This window comes from Mesoplodon bidens (assembly GCF_964165515.1).
Source record: "Mesoplodon bidens genome assembly, chromosome: 17".
In the NCBI taxonomy this organism is placed as follows: Eukaryota; Metazoa; Chordata; class Mammalia; order Artiodactyla; family Ziphiidae; genus Mesoplodon; species Mesoplodon bidens.
This window is the reverse complement of record NC_138174.1, coordinates 76,555,230-76,574,210: the sequence shown is the minus strand read 5'-3', so window position 1 is coordinate 76,574,210 and position 18,981 is coordinate 76,555,230. Positions and strand designations below refer to the sequence as shown.

General features: G+C 44.3%; 1 protein-coding gene across 2 annotated transcripts in view; it reads left to right on the top strand.

The window, feature by feature from the left end:
• TUBGCP3 (tubulin gamma complex component 3) overlaps positions 1 to 18,981 on the top strand; it is a 60,577-nt gene that overhangs the window by 24,445 nt on the left and 17,151 nt on the right. Inside the window, exons 12-17 of one of the 2 annotated variants that reach the window (XM_081214750.1) lie at positions 8,762 to 8,872; positions 9,209 to 9,317; positions 12,160 to 12,331; positions 14,259 to 14,394; positions 15,254 to 15,322; positions 17,747 to 17,882. In XM_081214750.1, coding sequence (XP_081070876.1) covers positions 8,762 to 8,872; positions 9,209 to 9,317; positions 12,160 to 12,331; positions 14,259 to 14,394; positions 15,254 to 15,322; positions 17,747 to 17,882 — 733 coding nt within the window. Of the gene's footprint in view, positions 1 to 8,761; positions 8,873 to 9,208; positions 9,318 to 12,141; positions 12,332 to 14,258; positions 14,395 to 15,253; positions 15,323 to 17,746; positions 17,883 to 18,981 lie in introns of both variants that reach the window. The other variant, XM_081214749.1, reaches the window with a different exon arrangement.

Below are 18,981 nucleotides of genomic sequence, written 5' to 3'. Positions count from 1 at the left end.
CGGACGGTCGTGGCTGCTGGAACGCGTGGGTGAAGGCGGCAGGGCACGTTCAGGTGCGTCTGTGGGGATGTTCGTGTGGCCCGTGTGGCTGGGCTCCTGTTTTCACCTGGGTTTTCGCGGGTGAAATTGCACGTAAGCAATCATGGCAGCAGATCTGACCGTAGGTGGTACTGTTTTGTGCTTTGGGGACACACACGGCATCCACATGTGCGTGTGTGCTGTGGAGGCCCCCAGAGTGCCCTGTAGGCCTCCCGTGCAGCGTTGGGCTTGTAACCTGCTGCCTGGACACAGCCCTTTTGCCCAACAGCTCTCCTGTCCGAGCGGATTATGTTCTTTTAGTTTTAAATCTTACCCACGTTATTAAAGTGAACACCACTTTATGTGCCTCCCTGGGAGTGTTTATGAGCTTCTCTGAAGTCAGTCCTGGGAGATGGGCTGGCTCAGCTGTGGGGAGGGCACAGCTGTAGGTTTGACTCCGTCTTGAGCGCTGGGTGGCTTTCCCGGTCCCCACACCCCATGCGCCCCTGTCGGCTTATTCCTCCTTCCTGTGTGCACTTCGTGTTACCCAACCTGAGTAAAAGTGTTTTTAATCTAATGTATGAGATGTGATGTCTCCTATGGTATTTATGTATTTGTGTTTCACTGGTTACTATTGAGATTGACTGGCTTTTCATGTGTATTGGTTATTTTTATTTGTCGTACTAATTGCTGTTTGTATTGTTTCCCCATTTGTCCTGTGGATTTGTCTGACTTTTTAAGAGTTGAATCATGGGATGGGTTTATACATTTGGATATCTTGTATCTGTAATTGCACTTTTTCCCTTTAATTATTTTTCTTCAACCATTTGTTTTCACATTATTTCAGTCTTAGGTGAAAGAATAGTACCGAGAATCATAGGCTTGACGGATGCTTTCCAAATGTTGGTTTTGCCATGTTTTATTGTATACTGAATTCCCATTTACACCCGAGTCTCCTGGACTAGTTTTTTCTTCTTTTTTTTGGTTTGCTATTTCTTTGTCAGTAATACTTAAACATAGCTTTAAAGTTTGATATCTGGTAGGAGCAGCTCTTTTCACAATCGTCCTTGTTGTTTCTGCACATTTCTACTTACATATAGATTTAGAATTAGCTTGTCGATTCTGCCAGATAAAACCTGAGAGAGTGCCTAGAAACACAAACTATCAAACTGACTCATGGGAAATAGAAAATCTAAATAGACCTATAACAAGTAAAGAGAATAAATCAGTGCTCTGAAAACCTTTCCAGTAAAGAAAAGCCCAGGGCTTCCCTGGTGGCGCAGTGGTTGAGAGTCCGCCTGCTGATGCAGGGGACACGGGTTCGTGCCCCGGCCCGGGAAGATCCCACATGCCACGGAGCGGCTGGGCCCGTGAGCCATGGTCGCTGAGCCTGCGCGTCCGGAGCCTGTGCTCTGCAACGGGAGAGGCCACAACAGTGAGAGGCCCGCGTAACACACACAGACACACAAAAAAAGCCCAGGGCCAGGTGGCTTCACTGGCGGATGTGACCGGAGTGGGGCCGGGGCCGTGTCTGCCGCTGTCTGCCCGGCGGGGCTCCTGGACCTGCTTCTCTGGCCCGCCGTCCACTCCTCCCCAGTGACTTCCCTGCGTGCAGCTCCTGTTGGTCTTTGTCGACGGCTCTGCAGAGCTCACCTGCGTAACGTGGCTTCATCCTGTGCTCCTTCCAGGAAGCTCTTTGAAACGCCCATGTTTACCTGGTTCCCGGGAGGCTTTTCTCTCCCCCTCCTGCTGCAGAGCGACGCTCAGTGTCCCACCTTGGCTGCCTCTGGGTTTGACTGACTTGCAACCCAAGGATGAGTTTTCAGTCCTTTTATCTGAAAGAAAAACTTCCAGGTGGCCTCTGAGCTTTGCTATTTCTGTGGTGTCATTAAAACTGCCTCTGGGTCCACCAGTTGGGATTTTACTTTTATTTTATTTATTTATTTTTAATTACTTAATTAAGTTTTGGCTGTGTTGGGTCTTCGTTGCTGTGCGCAGGCTTTCTCTAGTTGCGGTGAATGGGGGGCTACTCTTCGTTGCGGTGCATGGGCTTCTCATTGTGGTGGCTTCTCTTGTTGCGGAGCACGAGCTCTAGGGTGTGCGGGCTTCAGTAGTGTGTCACATGGGCTCAGTAGTTGTGGCTCACGGGCTTAGTTGCTCCGTGGCATGTGGGATCTTCCCGGACCAGGGCTTGCACCCGTGTCCCCTGCATTGGCAGGCGGATTCTTAACTACTGCACCACCAGGGAAGACTGGACTTTTCTTTTAATTGTTACAAAGATATGATCCTTTAGTCCAGTGGTGCAGGGATTAGTATCCAGCTTTTATTTTGTTTATCTTGTATTAGGATTAAGTGCAAAGGCAGGCAAGACTAGAGCCCTGTAAGAATTTACAGATGTCCTCTGAATAGACATTTTTCCAAAGAAGACATACACATGGCCAACAGACACATGAAAGGATGCTCAACATCACTGATTATTAGAGAAATGCAAATCAAAACCACAATGAAATATTATCTCACACCTGTCAGAAATGGCCATCATCAAAAAGACAAGAAATAACAAACGTTGGCGAGGACGTGGAGGAAAGGGAGCCCCGTACACTGTTGCTGGGAGTGTGAATTGGTGCAGCCACTGTGGAGGGCTCTCAAAATAATTAACAGTAGAACTACCATAGGAGCCAGCAATTCCGCTCCTGGGTATATACCTGAACAAACGTAAACACTGATTTGAAAAGATACATGCACCCCGATGTTCATAGCAGCATTATTTCCAATTGCCAAGATATGGAAGCAACCTAAGTATCCATCGACAGATGAATTAATAAAGAAGATTAGGTACATATACACACAATGGAACACGACTCTGCCATAAAAAGAATGGAATTTTGCCATTTGCAACAACGTGGATGGACTTGGAGGACATTATGCCAAGTGAGATAAGTCAGAGAAAGACAAATACTGTATGTTATCACTAATATGTGGAACTTAAAAAATACAACAAACTAGTGAATGTAACAAAAGAGAAGCAGACTCAGATGTAGAGAGCAAACCAGTGGTTACAAGTGGGGAGAGGGAAGGGGGAGGCAAGATAGAAGTGGATGATTAAGAGGTACAAACGGTCATGTATAAAACAAGCTACAAGGATATACTGTACAGCACAGGGACTATAGCCAGTATTTTATAATAAGTGTAAATGGACTTTTAATCATCGTGATTCAATATGTTGTACACCTGAACTTATATAATAATGTACATCAACTATAGCTCAGTTAAAAAAAAAGATTTTACAGATGCACTGAATGATTAGTGTAGAAAGTAGTTTCAGTGTTTGGGGAGAAGTTTCTAATTATTTTTGGTTCTTACAAAGTAGTAACTGTAAAAGGAAACCAGAGTTTTTCATTTTGCTCCAAGGACTATCTAGGGAAACTCTTATCATGAGGCATTTAGTGGCTCACGTGGGTTCTCTCCCCGGTAAGCTGAGAGAGGTAAACAAATTATGCCAGTGTGTTCAAGGTAAGAACATGATACCTCAGTGTTCATTTGTTTTATATTTTTGCCTTTTGGATAAACCTGTCAGAGCTATAAAGGATTGGGGCCTTCAACTAGGAACAGGAAAATAAGGGAAAAGTTAAAAGTCAGCACTCTAGCTTTCAAAATTAGAAAAATTTCAGACAGCAATCAAATGTTAGCTGAAATGCTCTGATGATGCTCCCAAATCTGCATCCTTGGATTGGAAGGTCAGTGCACTAACTAGAGAGAATGCGGGGGCTGCTTTTTGGACTACCTCTGTGGATGCCTTCAGCACTCTCCTTATTTTGTTCCTCTTACACTTTTGCTAGGAATTATTGGATTTAAAGGTTGACCATGTACCTGTCTTACACTTTGGCACTTTCACGCCCACCCCTGAAAGCTGTCGTCTGCCAGTCAGCCTGGTCAGCTCCCTCTGGCCTTCCCCTGGTCCAGAGCCTCCGGCTTCTCTCCGCGTGGCCAGAGGGGGGGTCTCTTGGTGGCGGCCTGCCTGTTGACCCGTTGAAGTTGGGGTCCTTTGTGGTCTGAATGAATGGATCTGGTCTTAGAAAATAAGTCGCTTGCTGAGGAAATTACCCTCTTCATTTCTGTTTTTAGCAGGAAGGCCTTGGCATTTGTCCAGCACTTCATGAGAAATCATGGTTCAATTATGCTTTATATTTTCCCTCACTTCTTTCTGTGTTTGACATAGTGGTGAAAATTAAAGAGCCTTGAGTGGAAAGTGCATCAGTAGAATAAAAGCATGTTGCACTTATATTCTGACCTTGATTCTTCTCCTCTGTAACTACATGTTTTGCAAGATTAATTATGCCCAGGCCTCTCGGTGTTTGCTTGTAGGTGTTTGCTAGTAGGGTGATTGAGTGCTACTTTGCCCTTAGATGAAGCGATGCTTTCATAACTTCTAAAGATGACTGAATGCCTGAGTTCTTTATCTTTTAAATTAAATTTTCTTATTGTTCATACTGATAAAAATCCAGCTGTACTCCAACTATCAGGATAAATTAGTGTGTTGTCTGTAGAAACTAGCTCTTCTGTTTAAGTGAATAACAGATAAATAACAATTTATATGCAGTTCATCTAATCTGTTGAGTGGCAAGCCACAGAGCGGACCTACTGTGGTGACTGGGTAACCTCTTAGATTGTTCATGGTGAGCTTGTGACACTTTAATTTCTATCAGGGCTGATTTGAGTTTATGTTAAAGTGGTGATAGCCTCATTATAATAGTACTGAAAGCAGTTGTTAGTTATGTGTTTAAAATTAGAAAGGGAATATAAATCAAAAAAGTCTAAAAAGAATATCAATAAATACTTTCATAATTTAAATTGATATCTAAAGATAAGAATATGAGTTGGAAATAAATGTAGCAATCTCATCCTCATGGTCATAAAAATGTTGGCATTTGTTCAGATGCCTACTTAAAGGAAACTGGCTGTATTTGATCCTAGATGGCTCAATACCATCTAGGATCAAATACAAGGATCAAATATAAGACCTTAACATTATTAGAAATTTTGTTTCCTTAAATAGTTACCCTTGGGAGCAGATTTCCGTGAACAGGAAAAAAAAAATCTTTTTTAGTTGATCGCCTTGGGAAAACTGTTTCTAAAAAAATTCTTACTTGTACCATATGTTCACTCATTGGCTTGAATTACTCAGTTCTTTTGAACAGTATTTTTTTCTGATTTACAAATGTGCAATTAAAACGTTTTTGAGTGTGTAAGCACAGAGGGGAAAATTAAAATTGGTTGAATCTCATCATGAACCTATAACCTCTGTTAATATTTTTGTATATCCCTTTTTTACAGTGTATTCTTATATATTTTTATGTGTGTGTATATCATACCACGCATAGTATTTTGTAACCTCTATTTTTTTAAAATAAATTTATTTATTTATTTTTGGCTGCGTTGGGTCTTCGCTGCTGCTCACGGGCTTTCTCTAGTTGCGACGAGCGGGGGCTACTCTTCGTTGCAGTGCGTGGACTTCTCATTGCGGCGGCTTCTCTTGTTGCGGAGCATGGGCCCGCGGCACGTGGGCTCAGTAGTTGTGGCTTGCGGTCTCTAGAGCGCAGGCTCAGTAGTTGTGGCACATGGGCTTAGTTGCTCCACGGCATGTGGGATCTTCTGGACCAGGGCTCAAACCTGTGTCCCCTGCTTGGCAGGCGGATTCTTAACTACTGCGCCACCAGGGAAGTCCTGTAACCTCTATTTTTATTTGAAGTAAATAAAGAAAATAATTTGCCATTAGACATTATTCTTCTATACCAAGACTTCTTAAAATGTGATCTCTGAAACTCCTGAATAGCACATAAAACTGTGTATTTTGTGGATATAAGCATTTTTTTCCTGGGAATAAAATCTGTAGTTTTCATCAGATTCTCAGAATGCCTTCTAATAGTTAACAAACTTCATTTTAATTAATAATTAATTTTTTTCCAGCCATGACACGTGGCTTGCGGGATCTTAGTTCCCCGGCTAGGGATTGAACCCAGGCCATGCAGTGAAAGTGCTGAATCCTAACCACTGGACTGCCAGGGAATTCCCAGACTTCATTTTTAATGACTGCATGATAATATTCTGTAATTCATTTTTACACATTTAGTGTGTATTAGAAGTATGTTGTGCCCCAAAATACTTTATTCCAGTAACGCAAGGATAATGTTTCACTCAGACTTTCTTCATCTGTATTCACAAATGAAAGTGGTCTGTAGTTTCCATTTGGGGCATTATTTTTATCAGGATTAGCTTGTGTTAAACGAGATTCATTAAATAAACAGGTACCGCACATTCTTCCGTGGTCTATAATAATATAAGAAAGATACCTTTTTTTACAGTTTAGTAGGCCCCATGTCTTTACATTTCTGATTTCTTCTACAGATACTGCTCTTTTTAGAGTCTTCTCTCTCCCTCCCTCCTCTGTTTCTCAAGCCCCTTCCTTAGGTTTATTTTGGTTATTTACTTTTTGCTAGGAAGCTATTAATTTTATATTGCTATATATTTGCTAAAAATATTTTTTAAATTCTTTAAATCCATTTTGTATCTGCAGACACACCTTTGTAGCCAGGGTTGTGTGTTATTCACCAATTGGTGATTTGGAATTTATGTAAAAATCAACAAAAAGGCATTTAGGTATGTTAGGACTTAAATGGATTTTACAGTCCAGTGGGAGGACCAAGCTGCCACGTGTAACGAGGCCAGTGCTGCGTCTCAGACATCCAGCTGCTGACTTAAAGTACTGCCAAGTACTCAGGCTGTGGTCCAAATGCCATTTCTCCTAAAAGGGACTGGGGCTCCTTGGAGAAGCAGCTGATTCTAGGTCGGGGGAGAAATGAACGCTTCGGAACCTAGAGCCTGGATCAGGCCAGCAGCAGGGAAGGCACCTCGCGTGGAGTCTGAAGGACGCAGCGTCAGCTCAAGGCACTCCACCCTCCCAGGATGGGCAACGGGACGCCGGGAGGGATAGTAACCGAGATGGATCGAAGCACCAGATGCGCTCCAGTCCATCTAACTAGTCGCCGTGGACGGGTGTAAACATACTATCAGACACTCCTCAGCGTCTCTTGGTGGAGTCAGTTTTTCCCCTTTTAATCTTTCGATGTAAGTGACTGTAGTGATCGCTCCTGGTGAGGACGCTAGCTCAGAGGAAAGGGTGTGTATTACATAAGAGGTGCTGGCCTGGCTAGTAAAGAGAAAATGCAGCCCAGAAGGAAACAGACCCCAGTGTCTACTGTGTGCAGGGACGGAAGATCTAAGGAACGAGAACAGCGCAGCGGGAATACAGCTGCCCCTCGGTATCCATGGGGCATTGTTCCCAGGACCCTCGCAGATAAACGTCTGCAGATGCTCAAGTCCCTTGTGTAAAATGGTGTGGTGCCCACCCTACCCGCATCCCTGGGTTCTGCATCCGTGGACTCGCCCAACCATGGATACAGAGGGCCCAGTGTGCTTACTAAAATTGTGGAGAATATTTCCGTAATCTAGGATGGGGAGCTCTTAGGAAGACAGGAAACCCAGAAGCCATAAAGGAAGACAGTCACCAATATGACCCAGAAAGAAAAAGACAAAACATGGAGCAGACCGTAAACAGTGGCAGATCAATAATTTGGAAACATTTGTAATTCTTAATGATTCACAAATGGTCGCTCTCCCTTATATAACAAAGAGCCTCTGTGTATTGGTAAGAAAAAGACAGTAGAAAGATGGGATGAAGATATGAAAAGACAATTCACAGGAGAAAATCATGTGGTAATCAGCATTATGAAAATAGGCCCAACTTCCTTTGTTGTCAGTAAAAGAACAGTACAAGCAACCATGATTTTGCCTGATTGGCAAAATTCAAACCGAGCAAGGATGCAGAAATGTAGAGCTTCCTGTGGTGGGAGGGTCAGTTGACGGGGCCGTTTGGAAGGGAGATCTGGCGTTGTTTATAAAAATTAGAAATTACTTTGACTCAGCAGTTCTGCTCTTAGAGATCGAGATTATAGAAATAAAAGCACAAGTCTGTTAGGACTATGCCTGAGAAGGGGGAGTGGCCTCAGTGTAGTAGCAAACGAGCTGGACACAACAGCAGCCTAGTTTTCTCCTTAACACCCGTATGTACCCTTTTGGATGTCAGGGAACAGGCCGGTGGGCGGGGTTAGGGAAGGTGAGGAAGTGAACAGGGGAAGCTTCTGAGCGCAATGGTTCTCGGGAGAGCGCCACGCGAAGGTCGCTTCCTGCAGTGCTGCGGGTGGACCTGGGGCCTCTGCAGGCGGCGGCGCAGCGACAGGAGGAGATGCAGCTGATTGGTGGAAGCAGGAGAGGAAGACTCTGAATTGGCTTGAACTGAATATTCAAACAGCCCCAGAGGCTCGTGTGCCTTTCCTGAGGTGGTGGGAAGAGTCCGTGTGCATTAGGCAGGCCTCACACTCAGATCCATGATGTACGCAGCAGAGGCTGTGATTGATATTATATTTACAAGGGCGACCACATGTCTTCAAGAAAAAGCTTATCTTATTTTCAGTATATTTTGGTTTTAAAAAGTGGGGAATAAGTGATTCCATTTAGGGAGATCTATCGAAATGCCTCTTAAGATAAGATTCATTGTATAAATGGTAAGCCTCCCAATATCTGGAGAATTTTGCTTCCTAGAATTACTTATTTCTTGATGTTGCTGTTAGCTAATATTTTGCCATAAATACCACTTTTTAATGTTTCACTGCCTCTTTCCTTTCAGTTTTTCGTAGCATCAGATCCAACAGTGAAGACAGACCGGCTGTGGCACGACAAGTACACCCTGAGGAAGTCAATGATCCCATCCTTCATGACGATGGACCAGTCCAGGAAGGTGGGGTGGCACTGCTGTGACTGTGATGTGCTAATGCTGTATTAACCTGCAGCCGGTGACAAAACCATTCTTCAGTTAAACACAGTTTTGTGGCATTTTAGGATTTACATTCTTGAGATGAAGTATATGTTAATTGACTGCCTCAACGTATTAATATGTGTTTGTTAATAACAATTTTTTCAGTTCCTGGAATTCACTTGATACTATCCCAGATGTTCTTATATTTAGTTTTTAATCAATAGAATAATTTGTTGCTTATGAATATTTGTAGTGCTTGGATGTTTGATCGTTTTAATTTTGAAAAAAGGTAACTCTAGAATATTTTCCTTTTTTTAGGTCCTTTTGATAGGAAAATCAATAAATTTCCTGCACCAGGTTTGTCATGACCAGACGCCCACTACAAAGATGATAGCTGTGCCCAAGTCTGCAGAGTCACCCCAGGACGGTATGATGACGATGATGGTGGTGCTAGTGGTGGTGGTGATAATGTGATGGCACGATGGTGGTGATGGTGACAGTGGTGGTCGGGGTGACGCTGGGGATGGTGCTGGTGACAGTGCTATATATTTGCTTGAAGTATGTTTCGTTCAATAGGACTGACAGATTTTCTGAATTATTTTCCGAGATACCTTAATACACAGTATGACACATATAACATATCTATTACTGTGTAAGTTTTGAACTTCCTTTCCTGTACAGTTACACAATAACTAGGTGTAGCTATTTTACTCTCCTTGGTAACTTGTGTTACCCTTTTATGATGCAATGACAGTATTGCCAGAGTAAAGGACATAAAGGAAGCACTTGCTAATGAACTCAGAGGCTTGGTCAGAAATCAGCACGATTCCCAGCGTTTATGTATTCAGAATGCCGCACTGTGCTACCCGTTCTGTGGTTTTCCCTCGTTTACTAGTGTCCTCTCTGCCGTTTTCCCCATTTGCTGCCTGCCCCATCCTCAGTAATTTCATGTATTCTCTGTGTGGCTGACGTACACGGACAGCTGTCCGGTCTTGGCTACATTTGTTACTTATACTGTTGTCTTGACTCATTCGAGTTTATTTTGTGTGAGGCGTTGTGGTAGCTATAGGGAAGACGGTATGAATTCACCATGATGATGCTTTTCATGAACTATGATCTAGGAATGGAGATTAAATGTACAATAAAGTGAAATAATCAATACGTAGTAAATGGTAGAAAGTGATATATGAAATGAGGTGTACAGATAACGTGCTTGAAGTACACAGTGCAGTACTGCCAGCTGTAGGCACTGTGCCATCTGGTATATACAGGTCTCCAGAGCTTGTGCATCTTGTATAATCAAAACTTGGTACCCTTGGACCTTCACCTTCCCGTTTCCCCCTCCCCACCGTCCCTGGAAGCCACCATTCTACGCTCTGATTCTATGAGTTTCACTATTTTAGATTCCACATGTAAGTGAGATCATACAGTATTTCTTTTCTCTGTCTGGCTTACTTCACTCAGCATGATGTCATCCAGGTCCATCCATGTTGTCACCAATGGCAGAAGTACCTTCTTTTTTAAGGCTGAATTATGTTCCATCGGAGATGTACACTGTATCTTCTTTATCCTTTCATATGTCCGTGGACACTTTGGTTGTTTCCACGTCTTGGCTTTTGTCAGTAATGCTGCAGTGAACACGGAGTGCAGAGATTCCTTTGAAATCCTGACTTCATTTCCTTTTTGGATATGAATTGCTGGGTCGTATGGTAGTTCTATTCTTAATGTTTTGAGGAACTGCCATACCGTTCTCCGCAGTGGCTGCATCAGTTTACATTCCCGCTGACGCCGTACTAGGGTTTCCTTTTCTCCATGTCCTCCTCAACACTTGTAATTTCCTGACTTTGATGGTGGCCCTTCTGAGAGGCATGAGGTGATAATCTCACTGTGGTTTTGATTTGCATTTCCCTGATGATGAGTGATGTTGAGCACCTTTTTGTGTTCCTTTTGGCCCAGCTTGATTTTCAGCATCTGAGAGGACTCACTATAGGGGAGATTCCAGAATGTGCTGGAGTTGTACTGAAAACCCAGATCAAGGTCAGGGCTGATGGGAGATGTGGTCACACCTGTATTGCCATGCAGTTAAGGCCAGGGCTCCAGGGCAAGGCGGCGGCTGCGGCTGCAGCCACGGGCCAGACACGTCTCCCTCTCGCCCCTCTGGCTCCCGTCTCAGGTGTGTTTGACACGCTCTATTCTGCGTAAACGTTTTAGGGATTCAGAGGTGCCAGGTTAGTTCTTAGGATATGGAGGTCCCCGTACAGAATTTTTGGAAACACCTGTGTTGAAAAGGTAGAAGAAGGAGGGAGAGCCAGGTGAAGAGTTGTTTTGATGCCTTTTGACGCTTCCCTCGTGGCCGGAGAAGATAGTACTTGGGGAGGACAAGTGCCCTGCCTGCGGGGGAGGCCTGCGGGGGAGGCCAGCACCACCGAGCGCCCGGCGCCCGGCACGTGGCGGCTGTGCAGGAGACCGCTGGGCCTCAGTCGGCGACTCTCCCCCTCCACTGCTCCCCTCTGTGGAGCAAGGTTGTTTTGGCTGGCAGTACCGCTGGGAGGATGGGAGACGCGGACTCGGAAGGACTGCTGGTAATGATACAAAAAGCAGTGGGAAAAGTCACATTTATATTTCTCATATGTGAAAAATTTTGGAAATTTAAAAGTGAGCCTAGAGAGTTAAGGGTAAATGTTTTCCTGTGGGAGCTGTTGTTTCCAGGAACAGAGACTGGCCAGCAGGCTCTGGGTCGTGTGTCTTCTGAGGCGCTTTGGCTGCCGTTGGTTGGCATCAGACCTTTTCTTTGGCGTGAAAACCCTTCATGAATCAAGCACTGGTACAGTAAGAACACTTCCGGGGGAGGATATTGACATTTTTAAAGTGACGTAGATCAACAGAAATGTATGTTGCCCCTCCCCCTCCCCCATCCCCGCAATATGACCGTGGTCAGCTCGGCGCCGGGCGTCCTCACATTACTGCACCATCAGACCTCCCCTTCTACAGAAAACTACGTTTTCCTCACTGTGGACACCTTAGTTTCTCCGCAGTAGTGTATAATTAGAACAGCAGCAGTACTAAAATAGGTTTTTCTTAATGGGACCATTATTCCGAAGAACAAACAAGCCCTCCTGACTGCGCCCTCGGGCTGTCAGCGAAGCTGTGAGCGGGTGTGGGGTGACTTCTGTGTGTGTGAGTCTCTCATTCCTCCTTCGTAAAATGCAGATTATGTACGTATGTGTACTTTTCCCTTTTGTTCTTTACAGCTGCAGATTTTTTCACAGATTTGGAAAATGCATTTCAGGGGAAAATTGACGCGGCTTATTTTGAGACCAGCAAGTACCTACTGGACGTTCTGAACAAGAAGTACAGCCTGCTGGACCACATGCAGGCCATGCGGCGGTACTTGCTGCTCGGTCAAGGAGACTTTATCAGGCACTTGATGGATTTGCTCAAGTAAGAAGGCTCTTGAGGTTTTTTTGTAAACGTGCAGTAGATTTCAGCATGATAAAGAGCTTTACAGCTTCTCTTTAAAAGAATAAGCGACATTAGAGGAAATGTGTTGAATTCTCATAGAACGTTGGGAAGATGAAATCCGAGGAGAGAAAATTGTCGCATCGTCAAGCCGATGTCCCTTTAGTTCTGCTTGTCCTGTGCTTTGCTCGCGGGGCTTGAGCGCTCCTTGAGCGCTGGCACCGACCGGCACGGGTGTGAGGGGTGCGTGGTGTGGTCGTTTAGCCTAGCTTCAGTTTGAGAGTAGTCTAAGAAATAAAATGTATGTTTTAAAATGGAACTTTTTCTTGCATGTTTTTAGTTTACATTATTTCTTGCTAAAAAAACCAAAAAACAAAACAACTTTATAGAACAAATACAACTACTCCTTCCATTTAGTTCCATGACGTTCCTCCTGGCACCGTCCTTTCTAGAAGGAAGTGTGCGTCCCTCCTTCCTGCCATAGAGACAGGAGAGCCAGCTCTGTAGCAGACAGCCGGGCCCCGGGCAGCCGAGGGTGGGCACAGCGTGGACTTGTGCGCCTAGGACTGGACATGTGGCTTCTTGGCGCTGCCTTTGGGACACTTCAGTCATGCCTGTGTGAGTCCAGCAGTGTCTCAGGCCTTTGTTCCCCAGACTCCATGTGTGTCGGAATCCCCTCCAGGGATTGTTGGACTGGACGGCCGGGCCTGCCCGCAGAGCCCGGCTCCGTGGCTCTGGGCTGGAGCCAGGACAGTGCATCCCTAAGAGGGTCCCGGCCGAGGGGAAGCTGCTGTCATGGGGACTGCACTTGAGAGGCCGCTTCAGCCACGGAAGCTCCATAGTTACACCCCTAACCAGAAGGCCATCTTCAGTACGAAAGATGATTGAGTTTTGGGGGCACACATAGCAGGCTCAGGGGTAACCTTGTTTGAGGAATTAGCTCATGAAAGACTTGATCTGCTGAACATGAATTTTTGGTGGTTATACTTCCTGAAGGAGCCTTTCTGCTCTCTGTAAGGAAGGGGGTCGCTGGTGACTTAGGTACTGGTCCCGGGGCAGCACCTGTGGGGAGTGGGTGGAGATGAGTTTTTAGGGGGAGATGTTCTTTCAGTGGCCCAGGGGGTGGGGGGCAAGTGTGCAGGTTTGGGGTGGAGGAGAGCAGGCGTTTCGTGAACGTTTAGAGGCCGTGGCCATGTTGCAGATCGCATCATTTAGCTGACGTACCCGTGTTTGCCTTATGCTGCGTTTTAATAATTAGAGTGTCTCATCCTTGATAGTAAATGAAAACTTTATTTCTTCTCAAAAGCCTGTTTTAAGTTTCCAGTTTTAAAAGGGGAATGTCACCAGTCTCTAGCTTGCCTCAGATTTATTTGAGCGACACTGACGTTGCCCCGTTTTCACCCTGTGCACACCTGGGGCAGATCTCGGAAATATTAGCTTCATATTTAGGAATGCAGATGTCAGTAACCCTTAAATGTTTGCTGGTAATGCAGTCGTTTTTAGCCTTTAGAATCATGGTGTCCACACAGCCAACTGGTTTGATTTAATCTAGTCCTTTCTGCCCATTGGATCTGTACAGGAAGTTACAGTAGTTCATGCTACTGTAGGCCAGGCTTAAGTTTGAAAACTGTATTTGTTAGCATGTGTGGCTCCCTTAAGGATTTTCCGTTTTAAGCTGAATCAAAATTAATTTTAAAGAAGTGTTTTTCTCCCCAAGATACTTGATGAAATCTTATTTATAGTTAATTCTGTAGCATTCAAATTTTATAGTCATTTTGTTACCATGTTGTATTGGTTCCATTTGTCCTTTTAGGTTTTGTAATTTGAACTCTTTATGATTTTAAGTTTTTGGGAAGTGCATTAAGAATTCAAGTAACATTCTCTTTTACTTTTACAAAAATCTGTTAAGACCAGAACTTGTCCGTCCGGCTACGACTTTGTACCAACACAACTTGACTGGAATTCTTGAAACAGCTGTCAGAGCCACCAACGCCCAGTTTGACAGCCCTGAGGCCCTCAGAAGACTGGATGTGAGGCTGCTGGAGGTACCGCAGCTCTGGTCCCACCCGGGGCTCCTCGCTGGCGCCCTCCGTGTGGCCTGAGGCCCCGCCGCCCCGCTCCGCTCTCTCCTCCTCTCTCTTTTTCTCTTCCCTTCCCTTCCCTTCTCTTCTCTTCTCTGTGCTGCTCTATGCTGCTCTGCTCTGGTGGGAGGGAGCTGGCCACCGTGCATCGGAATCTCCATCCGGTGGCCTGGCGTGTTGTGGCCTCAGACAGGTCCCCGCACCTCAGTGTGTTCTCCTGACAGAGGGCCCCCAGGGCTGCGGGCAGGGGACATGCAGCTCTGTCCTGGGGCCTGGCCACGTGGACGCTTAGTCACCTCCGCTGCTGCTGCTGCTGGTGACGATACCGGGCATAGAGGTGACAGATCGCAGTAGCATCGATCACAAACAGAGGTGTTTAGTTTTAGTTGATAGAAGATGGCGTGTTTTAGGGGAATGAGTATTTCATAAACATAATCCACTGTGTGCTTACGTATGATGAAGGACCATTAGCAGAACCTGTGGGTTTTAAACAAAGGTTTACTTTTAAGGATTAGGAACACAAAAGGCAGTGGGTTTTTGTCATTTAAGAAAATGCTGATGAATGTTAAAACTGATTTTACAATATTCATGGAAAATATGCTCTTTATTCCAGAATATTTGCAGGGCACCTCGTACGTGCCTGTCACTGTCTAGGTGCTGAGGGCACAGGAGTGGACAAAAGGGGCCCTCCTCTGCTTTCATGCAGCTCACGCTCAAAACCGCTGAGTGGTTTTTAAAAACTGGGCTTTATTTTAATGCCTTTCACTCGACAGCCGCACAGTGGTGGGAAGCCCTGCAGCTGTGTGTCTGTTTTTGCTCTCAGGTCTCTCCAGGTGACACCGGCTGGGACGTCTTCAGCCTGGATTACCACGTCGATGGGCCCATCGCGACCGTAAGATCCCGCTGGGCGCCGTCGGTCGCTTCAGAGTCGGTTTCCCTCTAGAGCGCCTCGTGAAGTGCCCGCTCGCATCCCGGATGCATCCATTGAATGAATGCTCGAGCCAGAGTCGCGTGTGTGTGCGTGTGCGCGTGTGTGTGCAACAGTCACTAATGAGTGCTGGATTATTTGAAGAACCCTTAGTATCATTTGTTCTCATCATAGGTTCCCGCAAGTACTTAACAAACAGGTTATTCCTTTTGTTCCAGTATTCTTAGCCTGTAGTGACTAATTTAGGGTAATTTGAAGGGAACTATAAAGTATTTTAGTGGCGTTGTATTTTTACTACTTGGATAAATTTGATATTTAGTATTCATTTAAACTGATGAGAAAATAGCTGTCCTATTGTTCATAGTGCTTTCACTGTGTTTAAAGAAAAGTACTATTTCCTTGAATGGTTCCCAGATCATAAAGGATTGACCAGCACAGCTCTCTTCTTGTGTGTCTGCAATTAACATGCCCTCTTTAGTGCTCAGTTTTTCTTTATTCAGGCTTGAGTGAACTCTCCTTGACCAAGGTATCTCTTTGAACTTATCTCAGTCATTTTCATATCTGAAATCTTGAAGAAGGACATGCATTTCTTCTAATTCTTGGGAAAATATTGTGTTAAGAAGTAGTGTAATTGGGCTCTACAGTGTCTCCCTAGTGGTCTTTGCAGAGTTGGAGCCCGTGGCTGTCCTTCCTCTCCAGGTGTGATGTGGGCCCGTCTCCTGCTGCAGAGCTTGTACCGAAGCCGGGCTCTCCTGCATTCCCTTTGGGCTGACAGGTGGCTCTCTCTCCTGTGAGCCGGTAGCTACTGGGGCAGGCTTTTTACGCATAAACTCCCAGTGTTTAAATTTTACCAGGTCAAAGCTACTACATTTTCAATATATAACTGTGCTGAAACTTAATTTTTGGTCATATTCAAATTAGTTTTTTCTCCTTTGATGTATGTCATAAATAGTTTTAAGTAATTATAATGTACAAAACAGGATATTTTAACAAATTATTTGTTAGAAACTTTCATATTATCTACCTTGTTAATATTGCATATATTACATACTATTTTTTTCGTAGTATAAGTGATACCATAGTGAAGGCAGCTGCATCGGTTATTTCACAAAATGTAGGTGCCTGGAGTAATAGATACACTGAACATGGTCTATATACACGGTTACTTAATTATTGTATGATATTGCACATCTTACTAAGAGTATTGACGTTATGCATTGCATACCTTGTGCATAAGCAATTGATCACGCAATGTTATATTTTCAAGATTTTAGACTTTTAAAAGCTCTAGTAGAGTCAAGAAAAGAAGTTTATATCATAGATGTATTTAAAAAGAAATTTAAGATAGATCCCTGCCTATGGCTAATAGGTGTCAATTTCCTTGCCGACTCCAGTGGGTTGATGGTCCGACGGGAGAGGCTGGATTGGAAGGAGAAGAGGTCGTGTAATTGGTTGGTGGAGTCTGCCCAGGACTCACACAGGGAGTGGCCTCTTACCTGTCCGGTCTTTGCCCCCCAGTCCCAGGGTCGGCGTATGTCCTGGCTTGGCATGTTCTCAGTGGAGTGGCTGTACCTGTAGCCATTTTATTATACAACTGCAGATAATCAGACTAACGTTAGAAATTGAGATGATTTTTAACTATCACATTAAATTCTGTGCAGTTGGATACAGAAGTTACATTTTATTTAAAAATTTATGGTTTTAGAATCGGATTTTAGAAGCAAATGGATTTCCTGATTTTTCCCTGTTTAATTTACCATATTAATCTCTATTTCCTTTCTATTCTCATTGAGATTGTCATTTTTTGTATAGATTTAATTAGAATGGGTACATATCTTAGTTACATAGTTATATCTTCTATAACACGGCATTATTTTAGATTCTTACAAATTCTGTGAAGAAGGATTTGGAAAGACAAATGTCATTTTGACAATGGGCAGGATAAAATCCATTTATTTCTACCCTTGATCTCCAGGGTATTACATGAGGTGTCAGGAGCTTATTTGTTGAATGTTCCTCCAAACTTTATTCTGCAGTAAGTGATGGACTGAGGGACCACGTCCTGTGGGTGCTGTTTCCCTGTGTGAATGCAGTGGGATGTGAATGTCCCCCCTCAAGACAGTTCATAGTTGTAAGGAATTTCGGTCACTGAACTTTTGTACATCAGGTCCGTTGAACGTGCTCTGACACATAAACGATCAGCGTGGTTGCTGTGTGATGACGCTTTCCTGAAGTGTGCTGTTGGTTGCTTACATACTACTTAGAACGTCTTAGAGTTGGTTGTGTGTTCTCTGGCTTTTTGTTTAAGGAAAAAAAAAAGACTGAGCCCTGCCCTGGGAGGACCCTCACCTCACAGGATCCTGTCAGCCTGTGTTCTGCTCTTTCCAGGTGTTCACTCGAGAGTGTATGAGCCACTACCTGAGAGTGTTTAACTTCCTTTGGAGGGCCAAGCGGATGGAGTACATCCTCACTGACATCCGGAAGGGGCACATGTGCAACGCCAAGCTCCTGAGAAATATGCCAGGTAAACCCCGGCAGAGGGCGTGTCCCCACCTGGCCCTTGGTTTCTAGCAGCTTCGCAAAAACAAAAGTGTTCTTAAAGTAATTGAAAAGTGGTTTCTTGTGCTTTTGGATTTGTCTTTTGTGAAGAGGCTCATTTGTAATATGCTTATCTTGACTTCAGTGCAAATCAGGAAAAGAAATTGAGTCAAGTTAGGTTGTTTTAGACATTGAAGTTTCTTTTAGAATCATGTAGTGTTCATATATGTACTTTAATTTTTTTAAAAAAACAGAATTTTTAAGGAAAGAAAGCTGTTTAATAAATCACTGGCTCACTTAAAATTCACTAAGTGTTTTAATTAACAAGTGGTCGTGATGCTCTTAGGCTCCTGGCCGAGCTTCCTCTGGACTCACTTCGAGAAGATTAACGGTAGGGTCCCTCTGAAGTAGCTGAGAAGGAGGCAAGAGGGGGCGTTTTCTTTGAAAGCCTCTCGTGGTTGTGGACGGTAAATAGCCTTCAGCGTCCACTTTCTAGTCGATGAGGGCGGAGGCGCTGGCTCCTGCCTCTGCCGCCCTCCCCGGAAGTCACACGGTCGGAAGTCACACGGTCGGAAGTCACAGGTCGGAAGTCACACGGTCGGTGCGCCTGCCAGGTGTCCACTGGGCCTGCCCTCTCCCCCTCCCTGTGAGCAGAGGGGTCTCATCTTCCTCAGTGTCTGATCGAGATCATTTCAGCGCAGTGCAGATATTTGTCATTGTATCACTTCTCCTTTCGAAATAAACAGCTGTATTATTTTTAGCTGTGGGAAATCTGAGCTCTGTAACAGTTCTAAGTATTAGCTGGTTCTGATAACGTTTTTCTGATTTGAATATCAGCAGTGTCTATGCGAATTGGCTTTTCTCTTATTTTGAATAGTCAGCAATGAGTTTTGTTTTCTACTTGAAGATAACTAATGCATTTACTTGATCAGTTTTCTGTGTAATTTTAACATAACTTGATCCTATTATATCATGTTCAGTTTCAGCTTCTTTCATTGAGCCTTTTCCCTTGTCATTAAAACTTCTTCTAAAATATTTTTAATAGCATAATATTGCCTCCTGTGGACATATCATTTTATCTTTTT